At 44.7% G+C, this 14,337-nt stretch overlaps 1 protein-coding gene across 4 annotated transcripts in view; it reads left to right on the top strand.

Moving 5' to 3' along the window:
* The window catches only part of rabgap1l (RAB GTPase activating protein 1-like), a 626,729-nt gene that overhangs the window by 63,551 nt on the left and 548,841 nt on the right, over positions 1-14,337 (top strand). For all 4 annotated transcript variants that reach the window (XM_070887463.1, XM_070887462.1, XM_070887464.1 and 1 more), the window contains one exon: positions 2,996-3,203. In XM_070887463.1, the coding sequence (XP_070743564.1) occupies positions 2,996-3,203 (208 nt within the window). The remainder of the gene's footprint in view (positions 1-2,995; positions 3,204-14,337) is intronic.

The following is a 14,337-nucleotide window of genomic DNA, read 5'->3' as shown; positions in this document are numbered from 1 at the left end:
TGACAAATTTGCTGCAGTTCTTTGAGGATGTAACGAGCAGGGTGGATAAAGGGGAACCAGTAGATGTCGTGTATTTGGATTTCCAGAAAGCATTCGATAAGGTGCCACTTAAAAGATGAGTGCATAAGATAAGAGCTCACGGGGTTGGGGCTAATACAAGTGTGGATTGGCTAATTAACAGAAAACAGGAGTCCGTGCTGGGGCCTTAACTATTTACAATTTATATCAATAACTTGGTTGAAGGTACCGAGTGTAATGTAGCCAGATTTGCTGATGATGCAAAGATAGGTGGGGAAAGCAAGTTGTAGGAGGACGCAAAGGGCTAGATTTTTGGTTTTCGGCAAAAACGGTAGTTTTATGCCAAAATTACCATTTTCGCTGTGCTACGGTTTTCAGGCCGAATTTTCGGCCTTTACATCTGCGCCAGGGCGGTAAAGGAGGCGTTGCACGATGATTCGCGGGCAAACCACGAGTTTCGGCAACTTTAGTCTGGGACCGGGAGCGCTGCGACAGAGGCCTTGGGAGCGGGGAAAAACAAAAAAAAACGAAACAATCCAAGAACACAAAAAAAACTTACATGACCATTATCTATCTAATCGCTGAAAAAAAAACGTTAATAACTTACTTTTTTTTGCAGGTTTTCATACTTACCGCTGCTGGCAGGGCTGCACTGACAGGTTTGACCCTGTTGGTATTCTGGGCGCGGCGTGCGGGTCGGGAAAGTGCCGAAAGTACGACGCAAGCGCAATCTACGTCGTTGCATGTCAACGCACCTCTCCCCGGCGGTACTTGGAAGTACAGCTGCAAACCGGTACCCGAGGATCCCGCCGACTGGGTTTTCGCCGCAGAGGGTCAAATCGCGGCAAAAACTCGGTCGCAAATCTGGCGAAAATCCGGCCCCTAGAATCTACAAAGGTTATCTACTTTGGTAGGAAAAATAAAAAAGCAAATGGAGAGAGATTACAAAATGCTTCAGCACAGAAGGATCTGGGGGTTCTTGTGCATGAAACACAAAAAGTTAGTATGCAGGTACAGCAAGTAATCAGGATGGCAAATGGAATATTGGCCTTTATTGCAAGGGGGATAGAGTATAAAAGCAGAGAAGTCCTGTTACAACTGTACAGGGTATTGGTGAGGCCACACCTGGCGTACAGTTTTGGTCTCCTTATTTGAGGAAGGTTATACTTGCATTGGAGGCAGTTCAAAGAAGGTTCACGAGGTTGATTCCTGAGATGAAGGGGTTGTCATAAGAAGAAAGGTTGAGCAGGTTGGGCCGAATCTAATTGTAGGTTAGAAGAATGAGAAGTGATCTTATTGAAACATATAAGATTCTGAGGGGGCTCGATAGGGTAGATGCAGAGATGATGTTTCCCCTCGTGAGGGAATCTAGAACTGGGGGCAGAGTTTCAGAATAAGGGGTCGCCCATTTAAGACAGAAATAAGGAGGAATTTCTTCTCTGAGGGTCGTTAATTTTTGGAATTCTCTACCCCAGGGAGCTGTGGAGGCTGGGTCTTTGAATATATTAAAGGTGGAGATACAGATTTTTGAACGATAAGGGAGTCAAGGGTTGTAGGGAGCGGGCGGGAAAGTGGAATTGAGGCCAGGATCAGATCAGCGATGATCTTATTGAATGGCGGATCAGGCTCGAGGGGCCAAATGGCCCACTCCTGCTATTTCGCATGCTCTTATGTTAGAGGTGATCCGAAACTCAGCTGCCCGTGTCCTAACTCGCACCAAGTCTCGCTCACCCATCACCCCTGTGCTTGCTGACCTACATTGGCTTCCGGTTAAGCAACGCCTCGATTTCCAAATTCTCATCCTTATTTACAAATCCTTCCATGGCCTTGCCCCTATCTATCACTGTAATCTCCTCCAGCCCCACAACCCCCCGAGATGTCTCCACTCCTCTAATTGAGCCCTCCTGAGCATCCCTGATTATAATAGCTCAACCATTGGTGGCCGTGCCTTCTGTTACCTACGCCCCAAGCTCTGGAACTTCCTGCCTAAACCTCTCTGCCTTTCTATGTCTCTTTCCTCTTTCAAGACACTCCTTAAAATCTTTGACCAAGCTTTTGGTCACCTGCGCTAATTTCTACTTATGCGGCTCGGTATCAAATTTTTAGCGCATAATACGCTTTGGGACGTATCACTACATTAAAGGCACTATATAAATACAAGTTGTTGTTTCCAACAACGGCGGAGGAGATGATTGATAGAATAAAGAAAGATTACTTATATTTATATTACTTATATTTAGATTACATTTTCAACCTTCTGATGAGCACACTTCATACACTGCACTCTCACCCACTCAGGCATTGCAGGGAGTGGACCTAATTTACATTAGGAATGTATTTGCAATACATTGATGCTGCAGGCTAAGCTGTGCCCTTGTATACTGCACAGGGGTTGGCCACAGGAAGGATGCTTCCGATGTTGTGACATCGTGATTGTCACTTGATGCGTGTTTTCCCAGAAAGAAAGTGTATGTTCACAGGTTGGTGGAGCTGTTGAGTTGTGAGTGACTCAGCCAGTCACGCGATGTTCACAGGACTCAATAAAACCCCAGTTGGGTTCAGGGGGTCCATGACGAGGCAGGTGGTTGTGAGCCTGGTGGATGAACTGGTAATGTGTAGTGTGATTGTTAAACCTTTGCTAATAAACCAACTAGTTCTTAACAGCAACGTGTTGCTATGAATTCTTAAGCAAAGAACCAATGAAGCAAATACATTACACGTGTGTCCCAGTCCACTCTGGACAATGCTCCTTAAAAACAAGGAGATCTTATCAGGTAGGCAACCTTTTGCCAATATCTACTGTCTACTGAAGGGTACGCTCTCAAAACGTAATAACCCCTCTGTTCTCTTTACAGATGCTGAGTGACCTGGTGTGTATTTCCAGAATTTTCTGCTTTTATTTCTGGAATCAGTGCTGCACGTATGATGTCATTTGTACCTGTCGTGAGCAGTATTAATTCGTATGTATTTTCCACAGAGCTGCCTGCACCGAAAGCTGCATCACCCAGCACCGAGGAAGAGGAGAGTGTGCTATTCAACAAGTTAACCTACCTGGGGTGCGCGAGGGTGACTTCTCCACGCAATGAAGCAGAGGCTCTTCGCGTCATGGCCAACCTGCGTACCCACTGCCAAGTTCCTATTCACGTTACTCTGTATGTGCCTAATGTAGCAGATGGATCTGTAAGGTAGGCTGGCCATTTAGTTCAGTTAAAATTACACCAGTTATTTATCAATTTCACCGATGAGGTGGTGCTAACAATTGGGACACTTATCACTAGTTTAACAAATAAAATCCCAAAGATGGCGTAGAACTCTTTGTCTTGTGCTGAAGGTGAGTGCTGTGTCTGCCTTGGGAAAGGCACATTTTTTGAAGTGTGACACAGTGTCAGCATCAGCTGCTCTCGGGTAACCACATCCACAGAGGATCACTTTTTTTTTGCGTATCAGTGTGATATTTTTCCATTTGAAATACCAAAGTTCTCAGAGTAAGACGGTCAATTATGTTGAACTATGGTCCAGTTTTCTGCAGATTCCCAGTGCCCAAACTCACTGTCAGTAGGACTGTAGTGATCAGCAGAGGGAGACAGTTTTCTTCAGGTCAGCCTGGGTTGGGAACAGAACCAGGTTTCAGAAGTGAAGTGGTAGTTCCAGTGTGTGCGCACTAGGCCCGTGCAGCAGAGCTGGTCTCCAGTCGTCTTGATTAATCCTAGCCAGTGGACCAAGACCTTGCTCTGTCAGGCCCGTGTGGTGGCTGGTGTGCAACGGCCACCACACATTAAAAAATCCACGCACAGGCATCTTCCACCCTTCAGGATGTATTTCGGGATCAGGAATTTTAGGTCCTTCATTGAAACATCCTTTTTGGCATGGCAGCAAGTCGTCATCGTTTTGAGGGACTGCCTATGATGATGGGTAGTTCCAGTACAAGGTATGGCTTATCCACAAAAAAACAGGATAAATCTAATTGCTGCCCTATCAGACTCAATATAGTGATGGAAGGAGTCGTCAATAGTACTATTGCTGCTCCTGCTCACCATGTTCATCAATGTTCAGTTTGGATGATGCCAGAACTACTCATCCCAGTCTTGATTCAAACATGCAAGCAAGAACTGAATGTCAGAGGAGAGGTGAGAGTGGCTGCCCTGGACATCAATGTGGCATTCAAGCGAGAATGGCACCAAGGAGCCCTAGCAAATTTGGGATCAGTGTAGATCAAAGGTAACAACACCATGCAGTGGCTGGAGACAAACCTGATGCAAAGTAAGAGGTTGCAGCTGTCAGAGACCAATCACCTCAGCCTTGGAACATCACTACAGGACTTCCTTTGGGAAACATCCTCAGCCCACCCATCTTCAGCTGCTTCATCAATGATTCTTCCTCCTTCATTAGATCAGGAACAGGGATGTTCACGCACCATTCAACAGTTCCATTAATAACAACTCTGATATTAAAGCAGACCATGGTATCCAGGCTTGATCTGACAAGTGGTAGGTGATATTTGTGCCACAAGTGCATTTTGAAAAGAAGAAAGCCCAGTCATCTTCCCTTGACCTTCAACGGCACCAACACTGCTGAATTCCCCTCTCCATCAATATCTTGCGGGTTACCATTGACCAGAAACATAGAAACATAGAAAATAGGTGCAGGAATAGGCCATTCGGCCCTTCGAGCCTGCACCGCCATTCAATGAGTTCATGGCTGATCATGCAACCTCAGTACCCCATTCCTGCTTTCTCGCCATTCCCCCCGATCCCCCCAGTAGCAAGGACCACATCTAACTCCACCCCCCCCCCCCCCCCCTCCCTCCCGAACACATCCAGTGAATTAGCCTCAACAACTTTCTGCGGCAGAGAATTCCACAGGTTCACCACTCTCTGGGTGAAGAAGCTTCTCCTCATCTCGGTCCCAACTGGCCCACCCCTCATCCCCAGACTGTGACCCCTGGTTCTGGACCTCCCCAACATTAATAAGAACAGAAGAACATAAGAATTAGGAACAGGAGTAGGCCATCTAGCCCCTCGAGCCTGCTCCGCCACCCAACAAGATCATGGCTGATCTGGCCGTGAACTCAGCTCCACTTACCCGCCCGCTCCCCATAACCCTTAATTCCCTTATTGGTTAAAAAACCAGAAGCTGAGTTGGACCAGCCATATCAAAACTATGGCTACAAGAACAGGGTGAAAGATGGATATTCTGCAATAAGTGTCTCACCTCAAAGCCTTTCCATTGTCTAGGGATGGGCACTAAATGCTGGCCTTGCCAGCAACGCCCACATCCCAGGAAGGAACTTTAAAAAGGCTCAGATAAAGTGTGTGTTGGGTTACTCACCACTCACCTGGATGGCTGCAGCCACAACAACAGTCAAGAAGCTCAACATCATCCAGGACGGAGGAGTTCACTTAATTGTTTCCCTTCCATTGAATTCCATATCTACCTCCTCCATCACCAGTGTACTGTGACTGCAATCTGTATAATCTACAGAATTCACTATAGCAACTCACCAAGCTTACTTCAACAGTACCTGCTTCCCCTGTGACCTCGACCACTGAGGTGGACAAGATGTCATGGGAACACCCTTACCTCCAAGTTCCTCTCCATGATATATACCATCCTGACTTGAACATGTATCCATTTTTTTTGTTGGCTTTCCCATTTTCTTCCCTGTTACTGCCTGTCCCAGCCCTTACGGTGTCTGAGAGTGTGAGCAGGCGATCTGCTTTCAAGTTTTTGCAAATGCTGCTGCATAACCAGATGTGTGGGGTGTGTGAGTGACACGTCCGCAGATCTTTATTGCCCCCATTCCCTCACCGCCATGTGGAAGCAGCTAACCATCACCTGGTATCTTTCCCGGCTTTATACCTGTGTTGGAAATACACCGTATCACTGTTCTGCACTTCAAAGTTGTGATAGTTTCTCCAATATTATCTTGCATAGAATAACAGAATTTACAGCACAGAAATAGGCCACTCAACCCAACTGGTCTACGCTAGCGTTTATGCTCCACAGGAGCCTCTTCCCAAGCCTCCTCTTCTAATACTATCAGCATATCCTTCTTCTTTTCCTTTCTCCTTCATGTATTTATCTAGCTTTCCCTTAAACACATTTCCACTATTCGCCTCAACTATTCCATGTGGTAGCAAGTTCCATATTCTTAAGTTTCTCCTGAATTCTCTCTCAGATTTATTGGTGACTCTCTCATATTTATGGCCCCTAGTTTTGGTCTTAGAGATTCTCTCTAGTTACTAATCACATTACATAGAGGCAATGTACCGACCTTAGAGCAAGTGCTGTTTGAGTATTTATTGCCCATTAACACCTCTAGTTAAGGAGCAGTTTAGTCTATTACGAACAAAGGAAGGTAGCATCATTTGTGATTTCTTCTCGTGCATTGGTTAGCTCTTCAGACTTTGAAAAAGTGAGCTTTGTATCAAACTAGTCTGTGAAATTGTTTGTCCTTATATTTGCTAACAGTCTATTAGTGAAGTACACATTCATGCACATTGCTGAAAGATGTGGCATGGTAGAAAGTGTGTTGAGGCTTCTTTGTGTACTTCTGCTTTTAAATACCAAGAAAAGAGTATTGCACTACACTATTACATGTAAGTCAGGCTCTGTAACTACCTGCTGTATGTACCTATGTGTAAAGATTAGGGTTGAATTCACAATCTGGTGCCCCCGATGATAGCCGCTCCTTGCCAGGTGCGCCAAATTGTGCAATCAGTCCTATCGAGTCTACATTATGTTTCACCAGATACTGAGCGCAGAGTATTATTGGTGAGGTGTGCAGTTATGTATAATGTGCAAAATGAGGATGGAACAAGGAAAGTAGCAACTCCACCATCGAGCACACACTTGTTTAGTTCTAAGACAAAAGCAGGAACCAAGTCAATGCTAAGACTTTCATTTTAAATATTGCTTTACATATTTTACACTTGTGTAAATAATGCACCTTGCGTAATCTGGTGTCTTATACTAGCTGCAAATAATTGTGCGTTTGTGCATGAAGCCACAACTAATATACTGGAGTTTGTTCACTCACAGAAGTAGGGCCTTGCACCTCCTTCCTACTCCCTGCTGAGATGTAACTTTGTGAATATGTTGCCTGGACTGGAGAATTTTAGCTATGAAAAAAGATTGGATAGGCTGGGGTTGTTTTCTTTGGCACAGAGGAGGCTGAGGGGAGACCTGATTGAGCTGTATAAAATTATGAGGGGCCTGGATAGAGTGGATAGGAAGGACCTATTTCCTGTAGCAGAGGGGTCAATAACCAGAGGCATAGATGTAAAGTAATTAGGGGGAGGTTTAGAGGGGATTTGAGGGGAAATGTCTTCACCCAGAGGGTGATGGGGGTCTGGAACTCATTGCCTGAAAGGGTGGTAGAGGCAGAAACCCTCGCCACATTTAAAAAGTACTTGAACATGCATTTGAAGTGCCGTAAGCTGCAGGGCTACAGATCCAGAGCTGCAAAGTGGGATTAGGCTGGATAGATCTTTGTTGGCCGGCGCGGACACAATGGGCCGAAATGGCCTCTTTCCGTGCTGTAAATTTCTGTGATCACGTGAATGCTCGGGATTGGGAAAATAGCAGCACAATAGATTTATACCTCTGTATCTGTGAAAGTTACACATGGTGAGTGTTAAGGGAAGGATAGGACCCTCTGCGTGGTGAGACACCTTACCGTGGTGCAGGGGTTAAGGATTTCTTTTGGAATCTTTCGAAGAGCTCACCTTATTGTTTCTGTGTTGGGTGGCGATCTGACCCCGCCCGGGCTGAGTAGCACTTGTAGCTGTGCATTTGAAATGCCTTGGCCATGGAAATCAATCCCCTCCCAGCCCTGCCAGCAGCACTAATACAGGCTCCACACTGAACTCTCATCACTATTCATTACACCATAATAGTTCCACAGAACTTGACTACATTTCAAATATGTTTAGTTAAATATACTCTAGTACTGTTCTTTGCTTTGACTGCACAAACTGCTCATAATATAGTCTCTTTTGAAAATAAAAGTCCAGTCTCCTTTGACCACATCAAGAACATTTCTTCGTTTTACACATCTGCCACTTTTTGAATTCCCTGGGACCCAATTTCACCTTTATTTAAAATAACAAATTATATGTAACTAGTTAAGACTGGACCTGTAATCAGAGCATCTATTACATTGACCCACCTTCAGTAAAAGTCGTCATTCAGCTGCCTCAGAGAAATCAGTCTTTTGCCTCACTCACATTAGCATTCATTATCAATGCCTGCAGTCATACTATTTACTATCTCTTTCTGCTGAGTCACTGCCTTAAGCCTTCCATCAGCAACACTGCACAACCGTTCCACATGCAGCTCCTCATTCGAATCTCTGCAAATGGCCACATTTCAGTATCTGCACTAGAATCAGAGAATCTTACAGTACCGAAAGAGCCCATTTGGCCCATCATGCCTGTGCCGGCTCTTTGAAAGAGTTATCCAATTTAGTCCCACATCCTAGCTTTTCCCCCAAAACCATGCAAGTTAGTCCTCTTCAAGTACATGTCCAATTGCCTTTTAAAACCTTCGATGGAATCTGACTCCACCACACTTTCAGCAAGTGTATTCCAGATCTTAACCCTCTGTTTGAAGACATTTCTCATTTATCCTCTAGTGCTTTTGCTAATTATTTTAATCTGTGACCTCTGGTTACTGACTCACTTGCCAGTTTCTCCTTACTTGCTCCATCAAAACCCCGCATAATTTTGAATACCTCTATTAGGTCTCCCCTTAACCTTCTCTGCTCTAAGGAAAACAATCCCAGCTTCTGCAATCTCCACATAACTAAACTCCTTCATCCCTGGTATCATCCTGGTAGTCATCCTCTGTACCCTCTCCAGGGCCTTGATATCCTTCCTAAATTGAGCTTGTATCTTGAGTCGTGGTATTCTAAATCCCCGCCTACCTTGCACTGTCGCACTTCTCTGCTGCAGCCAGGTATTTAGCTTTGAAAATCAAAATTTTTAGCTGCCTTTACATTCGGAGTTTCAGAAGGGAATGTCTGTTTTATGAATCTCACAGGCCTGTGAATGAAAGCTCCTGCATGCATTGCTGTTATTCACTAAACATGTATGCGAGTCTGGCTGACGCTGGTCAGGTGGACTGGTTTCTCAGTCCTTGTCACTTTGGATATCCGTCAGAAAAGTGTTGTTTCAACCCTCTGATATCGCTCTGTATTCCTCCAACTCTAGCCTCTTGCGCATCCCCAATTTCCCTCGCTCCACCATTGGCGACCGTGCCTTCAGCTCTGGAATTTCCTCCCTAAATCTCTCCATCTCTCTCCTCCTTCAAGATGTTCCTTAAAACCTACCTCTTTGACCAAGCTTTTGATCACTTATCCTAATATCTCCTACCGTGGCTGGGTGTCAAATTTTGTCAGATTACGTTCTTGTGAAGCACCTTGGGATGTTTTATGATGATGTAAAGGTGCTATATAAATGCAAGTTGTTGGGGATAATAGACTGCAGGAAAGTGGCAGCCAGTGACTGGGCTTAGGTGTCTAGCATACTCCATTTCTCTTGCTGTCATACTGTATATCTTGTGTACCCACGTGTCACCTTGAGTGAGAAACTAGATATGTCCAACAGTTTTTTAAATGAAGATTCAACGTGGAAAATTTTTGCTTGGGTCTAAACTATATAAAAATGAATGTTGATCAATGAAACTGGAGATGGGTGGATCGGTGGGGGGGGACGCAATTTAAACATTTGGAAATACAAGTTCCCTGGTTTTAAATTACAGGTCGGAACTCCCTAATCCGGAACTCCCTGATCCGGAACTCCCTGATCCGGAACTCCCTGATCGGGAACCGCCCCTCATCCGGAGCCATTCCCGGCCATCGGGTGGCGCATGTGCAGAACTCCGACATGAACAAATTGAAGTCCTTCCTTGCTGCCGACTCCTGCAATCACTGGCCTGACCCCGCGATCCACCGCCCCCCTCCATAATCTCTCTGCCACACTCCCAACCCCAAGCCAGCCCCGATATCCCCTTGCTCAGTACCTGTACCACTCAATTTAATGTGACCATCCCTCATCCGGAAAAATCCCTTATCCAGAATAGGCCAGGTCCCGAGGATTCCGGATAAGGGAAGTTCAACCTATAACAGTCAGGAAAGCTTGGCCATCCTTCAGAGCGGTTGAGGAAAAAACTTGCAATTATATAGCACTTCTATCATATCCTCAGGATGTCTACAAGTGCTTCACAACCAACAAATTACTTTTCAACTGTAGTCACTGTTTGGTAGGCAAACGTGGCAGCTAATTATGCACAGCAAGGTCCCACAACAGCAAATGAGATAAATAACCAGTCAGAGTGTCGATGGTGTTTGTTGAGGGAGTAATCTTGTCCAGGACACTGGGGAAACTCTCTGCTCCTCTTCGAATAGTTATAGGAACTTTATTGTCCACCTGAGCAGGCAGACAGGGCCTTGGTTTAACATCTCATCTGAAAGATAGCACCTCCGACGGTGCAGAACTCCACGTCTGTAGTGCACACTGAAGCATCGGCCCAGATTATGTGGTTTGACTCCCAGGCAAGAATGCTACCAACTGAGCCAAACAGGCATTTAAGGATACAGTCAACATTTACCCAGTAAATACACATAGTAAAACAAATACCCTGTACTGTGAACTGCACTGGAAGGGCAATGGCTGCTATCAGGAAAAGTTGTGTTTGATAGTTCCTCGTCCTGCCTAGGTGAATAGCCAAACATATACAATAATTGGTAGTTTGAATTGTGCAGGAATGTTGCTTGTGTTTAGTAAGTGTAGATTGCGATTGTTTGCTTACAGAATATTTTGTACATTGTTCTGTAAATTGTGCAGAAATCCAGTGAGCAACATTGTGTTTTTACTTGTTAAAGAGGGCAAATTAGTTGTAGCAATTTAGATGCATTAAAACCCTTCTAGTTTGATGTTTTGTTCTTTATGGACACTACTGTAAGTTCAGGTACTTTTTTAATCTCCTGTTTTTTTTGGTGAAAGTTTGGTTTATGTTAAAGTGGCTTTTGCTGTAAATCTTCGTTTTGCTTTGTGTGCTGTCGCAGTCCCTGCACTATATGGGCAGAGCAACAGGATTGGTGTCACAAAAAAAGACACAGTTCAGATAACGAGTAAGAACTGCAAGTCTGAAACCGAAAGAAAGCTGGGAAATAACGCTCACCTCTCTCAAACTGATGCTGATGTACTTGCTGTGTATTTCCAGCGTCCTTTCTTATTTCTCATGTTTAAAATAAATGCAGTTAACTCTCTCATAATATTCTACGCTTGATTAAGTATTTGTAACACTAATTGTCAAACTCTCCATGTGCTATCTCCTTCAGTTTGCTATCAGTAACTCTGCAAATGCATCATCCAGGCAGTGTTGCTGAAGAAGTAGATGGTCAGTAGACTTTGAACAGCCCTTCAGCTTTAACGGCCTTTGTTTAGTTTTGTGCAAATTAGCACAGTTGCTCTGTTCTAGAAATCGCTTTGACTATTGCCAGTTGTATGTCGACCCTTTCCCATGCTGTGGCAGCACAGTCCAATTCCATGCACCTGCATGTTTCTGTATACAGTATTCTTAACCTGCATCTCTAAAATAGTGTCGATCTAATTCCCTGAATCTGTCTGGCGATCTGGCCGTAAACTACATCAGTTCAGCTGGTGGTTGTGCTTCTTTGCCTAGGTGAATGCTTATAGAGCTATTTTAGGTCGATTGGTGAGGACGAGGTCAAGTAGGATTTTCTCTCGTGTTGGTTCTCTCATCACCTGCCGCAGGCCCAGTCTGGCAGCTATGTCCTTCAGAACTCAGCCAGCTCGGTCAGTGTGACTAAGCCACTCTTGGTGATGGACAGTGAAGACCCCCCACCCAGAGTACATTCTGTGCCCTTGCTGCTCTCAGTGGTGCTAAACACTGAGGAGTATTGATTCATCAGCTGAGGAAGGGCGGTAGGTTATTATCAGTAGGAGGTTTCATTGCCCATGTTTGACTTAATGGGGTCCAGAGTCAATGTTGAGGACTCCAAGGGTCACTCCCGCCCGACTCTATACCACTGAACCACCACCTCTGTTGGGTCTGTCCTGCCGTGAGACAGGACATGCCTAGGGATGGTGATGCAGGAGTCTGGGATGTTGGCTGATGGGTATGATTCTGTGCATATGACTATGTCAGGCTGTTGCTTGACTAGTCTGTGGGGCACTTTTGGCACAAGTCCCTAGATGTTAGTGAGAACATAACATAAGAACATAAGAAATAGGAGCATGAGTAGGCCATATGGCCCCTCGAGTGTGCTCCGCCATTCAATACGATCATGGCTGATCTGATCATGGACTTGAGTCCACTTCCCTGCCTGCTCCCCATAACCCCTTATTCCCTTATCGGTTTAGAAACTGTCAGTCTCTGTCTTAAATATATCAATGACCCAGCTTCCACAGCTCTCTGAGGCAGGAATTCCACAGATTCACAACCCTCTGAGAGAAGAAATTCCTCCTCATCTCAGTTTTGAATGGGTGGCCCCTGATTCTAAAATTATGCCCCCTAGTTCTAGTCTCCCCTATCAGTGGAAATATCCTCTCTGCATCCACCTTGTCAAGCCTCCTCATAATCTTATAGGTTTCGATAAGATCATCTCTCATTCTTCTGAACTCCAATGAGTAGAGGCCCAACTTACTCAATCTTTCCTCATGGGTCAACCACCTCATCTCCGAAATCAACCTAGTGAACCTTCTCTGAACTGCCTCCAAAGCAAGTATATCCTTTCTTAAATACGGAAACCAAAACTGCACGCAATATTCCAGGTGTGGCCTCACCAATACCCTGTATAACTGTAGCAAGACTGCCCTGCTTTTATACTTCATCTCCTTTGCAATAAAGACCAAGATTCTATTGGCCTTCTTGATCACTTGCTGAACCTGCATACTAACCTTTTGTGTTTCATGCACCAGGACCCCCAGGTCCCGCTGTACTGCGGCACTTTGCAATCTTTCTCCATTTAAATAATAACTTGCTCGTCGGTTTTTTTTTCTGCCAAAGTGCATGACCTCACACTTTCCAACATTATACTCCATCTGCCAAATTTTTGCGCACTCACTTAGCCTGTCTATGTCCTTTTGCAGGTTTTTTGTGTCCTTCTCACACATTGCTTTTCCTCCCATCTTTGTATCGTCAGCAAACTTGGCTACGTTACACTCAGTCCCTTGAGCCAAGTCATGAATATAGATTGTAAATAGTTGGGGTCCCAGCACTGATCCCTGCGGCACCCCACTAGCTACTGATTGCCAACCAGAGAATGAACCATTTATCCCGACTCTCTATTTTCTGTTAGTTAGCCAATCCTCTATCAATGCTAATATATTACTCCCAATCCAGTGAACTTTTATCTTGTGCAGTAACCTTTTATGTGACACCTTGTCAAATGTCTTCTGGAAGTCCAACTACACCACATCCACTGGTTCCCCTTTATCTACCCTGTTCGTTACATCCTCAAAAGAATTCCAGCAAATTTGCCAAACATGACTTCCCCTTCATAAATCCATGCTGACTCTGCCTGACTGAATTATGCTTTTCCAAATGTTCTGCTACTGCTTCTTTAATAATGGACTCCAACATTTTCCCAACCATAGATGTTAGGCTAACTGGTCTATAGTTTCCCGCTTTTTGTCTGCCTCCTTTTATAAATAGGGGCGTTAAATTTGCAGTTTTCCAATCTGCTGGGACCTCCCCAGAATTCAGGGAATTTTGGTAAATTGCAACCAATGCATCCACAATCCCTGCCGCTACTTCTCTTAATACCCTGGGATGCAAGCCATCAGATCCAGGGGGATTTATCTGCCTTTAGTCCCATTATCTTACTGAGTACCACCTCCTTAGTGATTGAGATTGTGTTAAGTTCCTCCGCCTCCCCCCCCATAGCCCCTTGACTATCCACTGCTTGGGTATTGTTAGTGTCCTCTACCGTAAAGACTGATACAAAATATTTGTTCAGAGTTTCTGCCATCTCCATGTTCCCCATTACTAATTCCTTGGTCTCGACCTCAAAGGGACCAACATTTACTTTAGCCACTCTTTTCCTTTTTATATACCTATAAAAACTCTTGCTATCTGTTTTTATATGCCACTGCTCATCAACCGTCCTACACTTTAATCTATTTTCCCAGTCCACTTTAGCCAACTCTGCCCTCATACCTTTGTAGTCTCCTTTATTTTAGCTTAGTACGCTGGTTTGAGATCCAACTTTCTCGCCCTCCATCTGAATTTGAAATTCAACCATGCTATGGTCATTCGTTCCAAGGGGATGAGATTGTTTATTAATCCTAT

Source organism: Pristiophorus japonicus, chromosome 8 (genome assembly GCF_044704955.1).
Source record: "Pristiophorus japonicus isolate sPriJap1 chromosome 8, sPriJap1.hap1, whole genome shotgun sequence".
NCBI lineage: Eukaryota > Metazoa > Chordata > Chondrichthyes > Pristiophoridae > Pristiophorus > Pristiophorus japonicus.
Note: the sequence above shows the minus strand (reverse complement) of the source record. Positions and strands in the feature narration are given on the sequence as shown.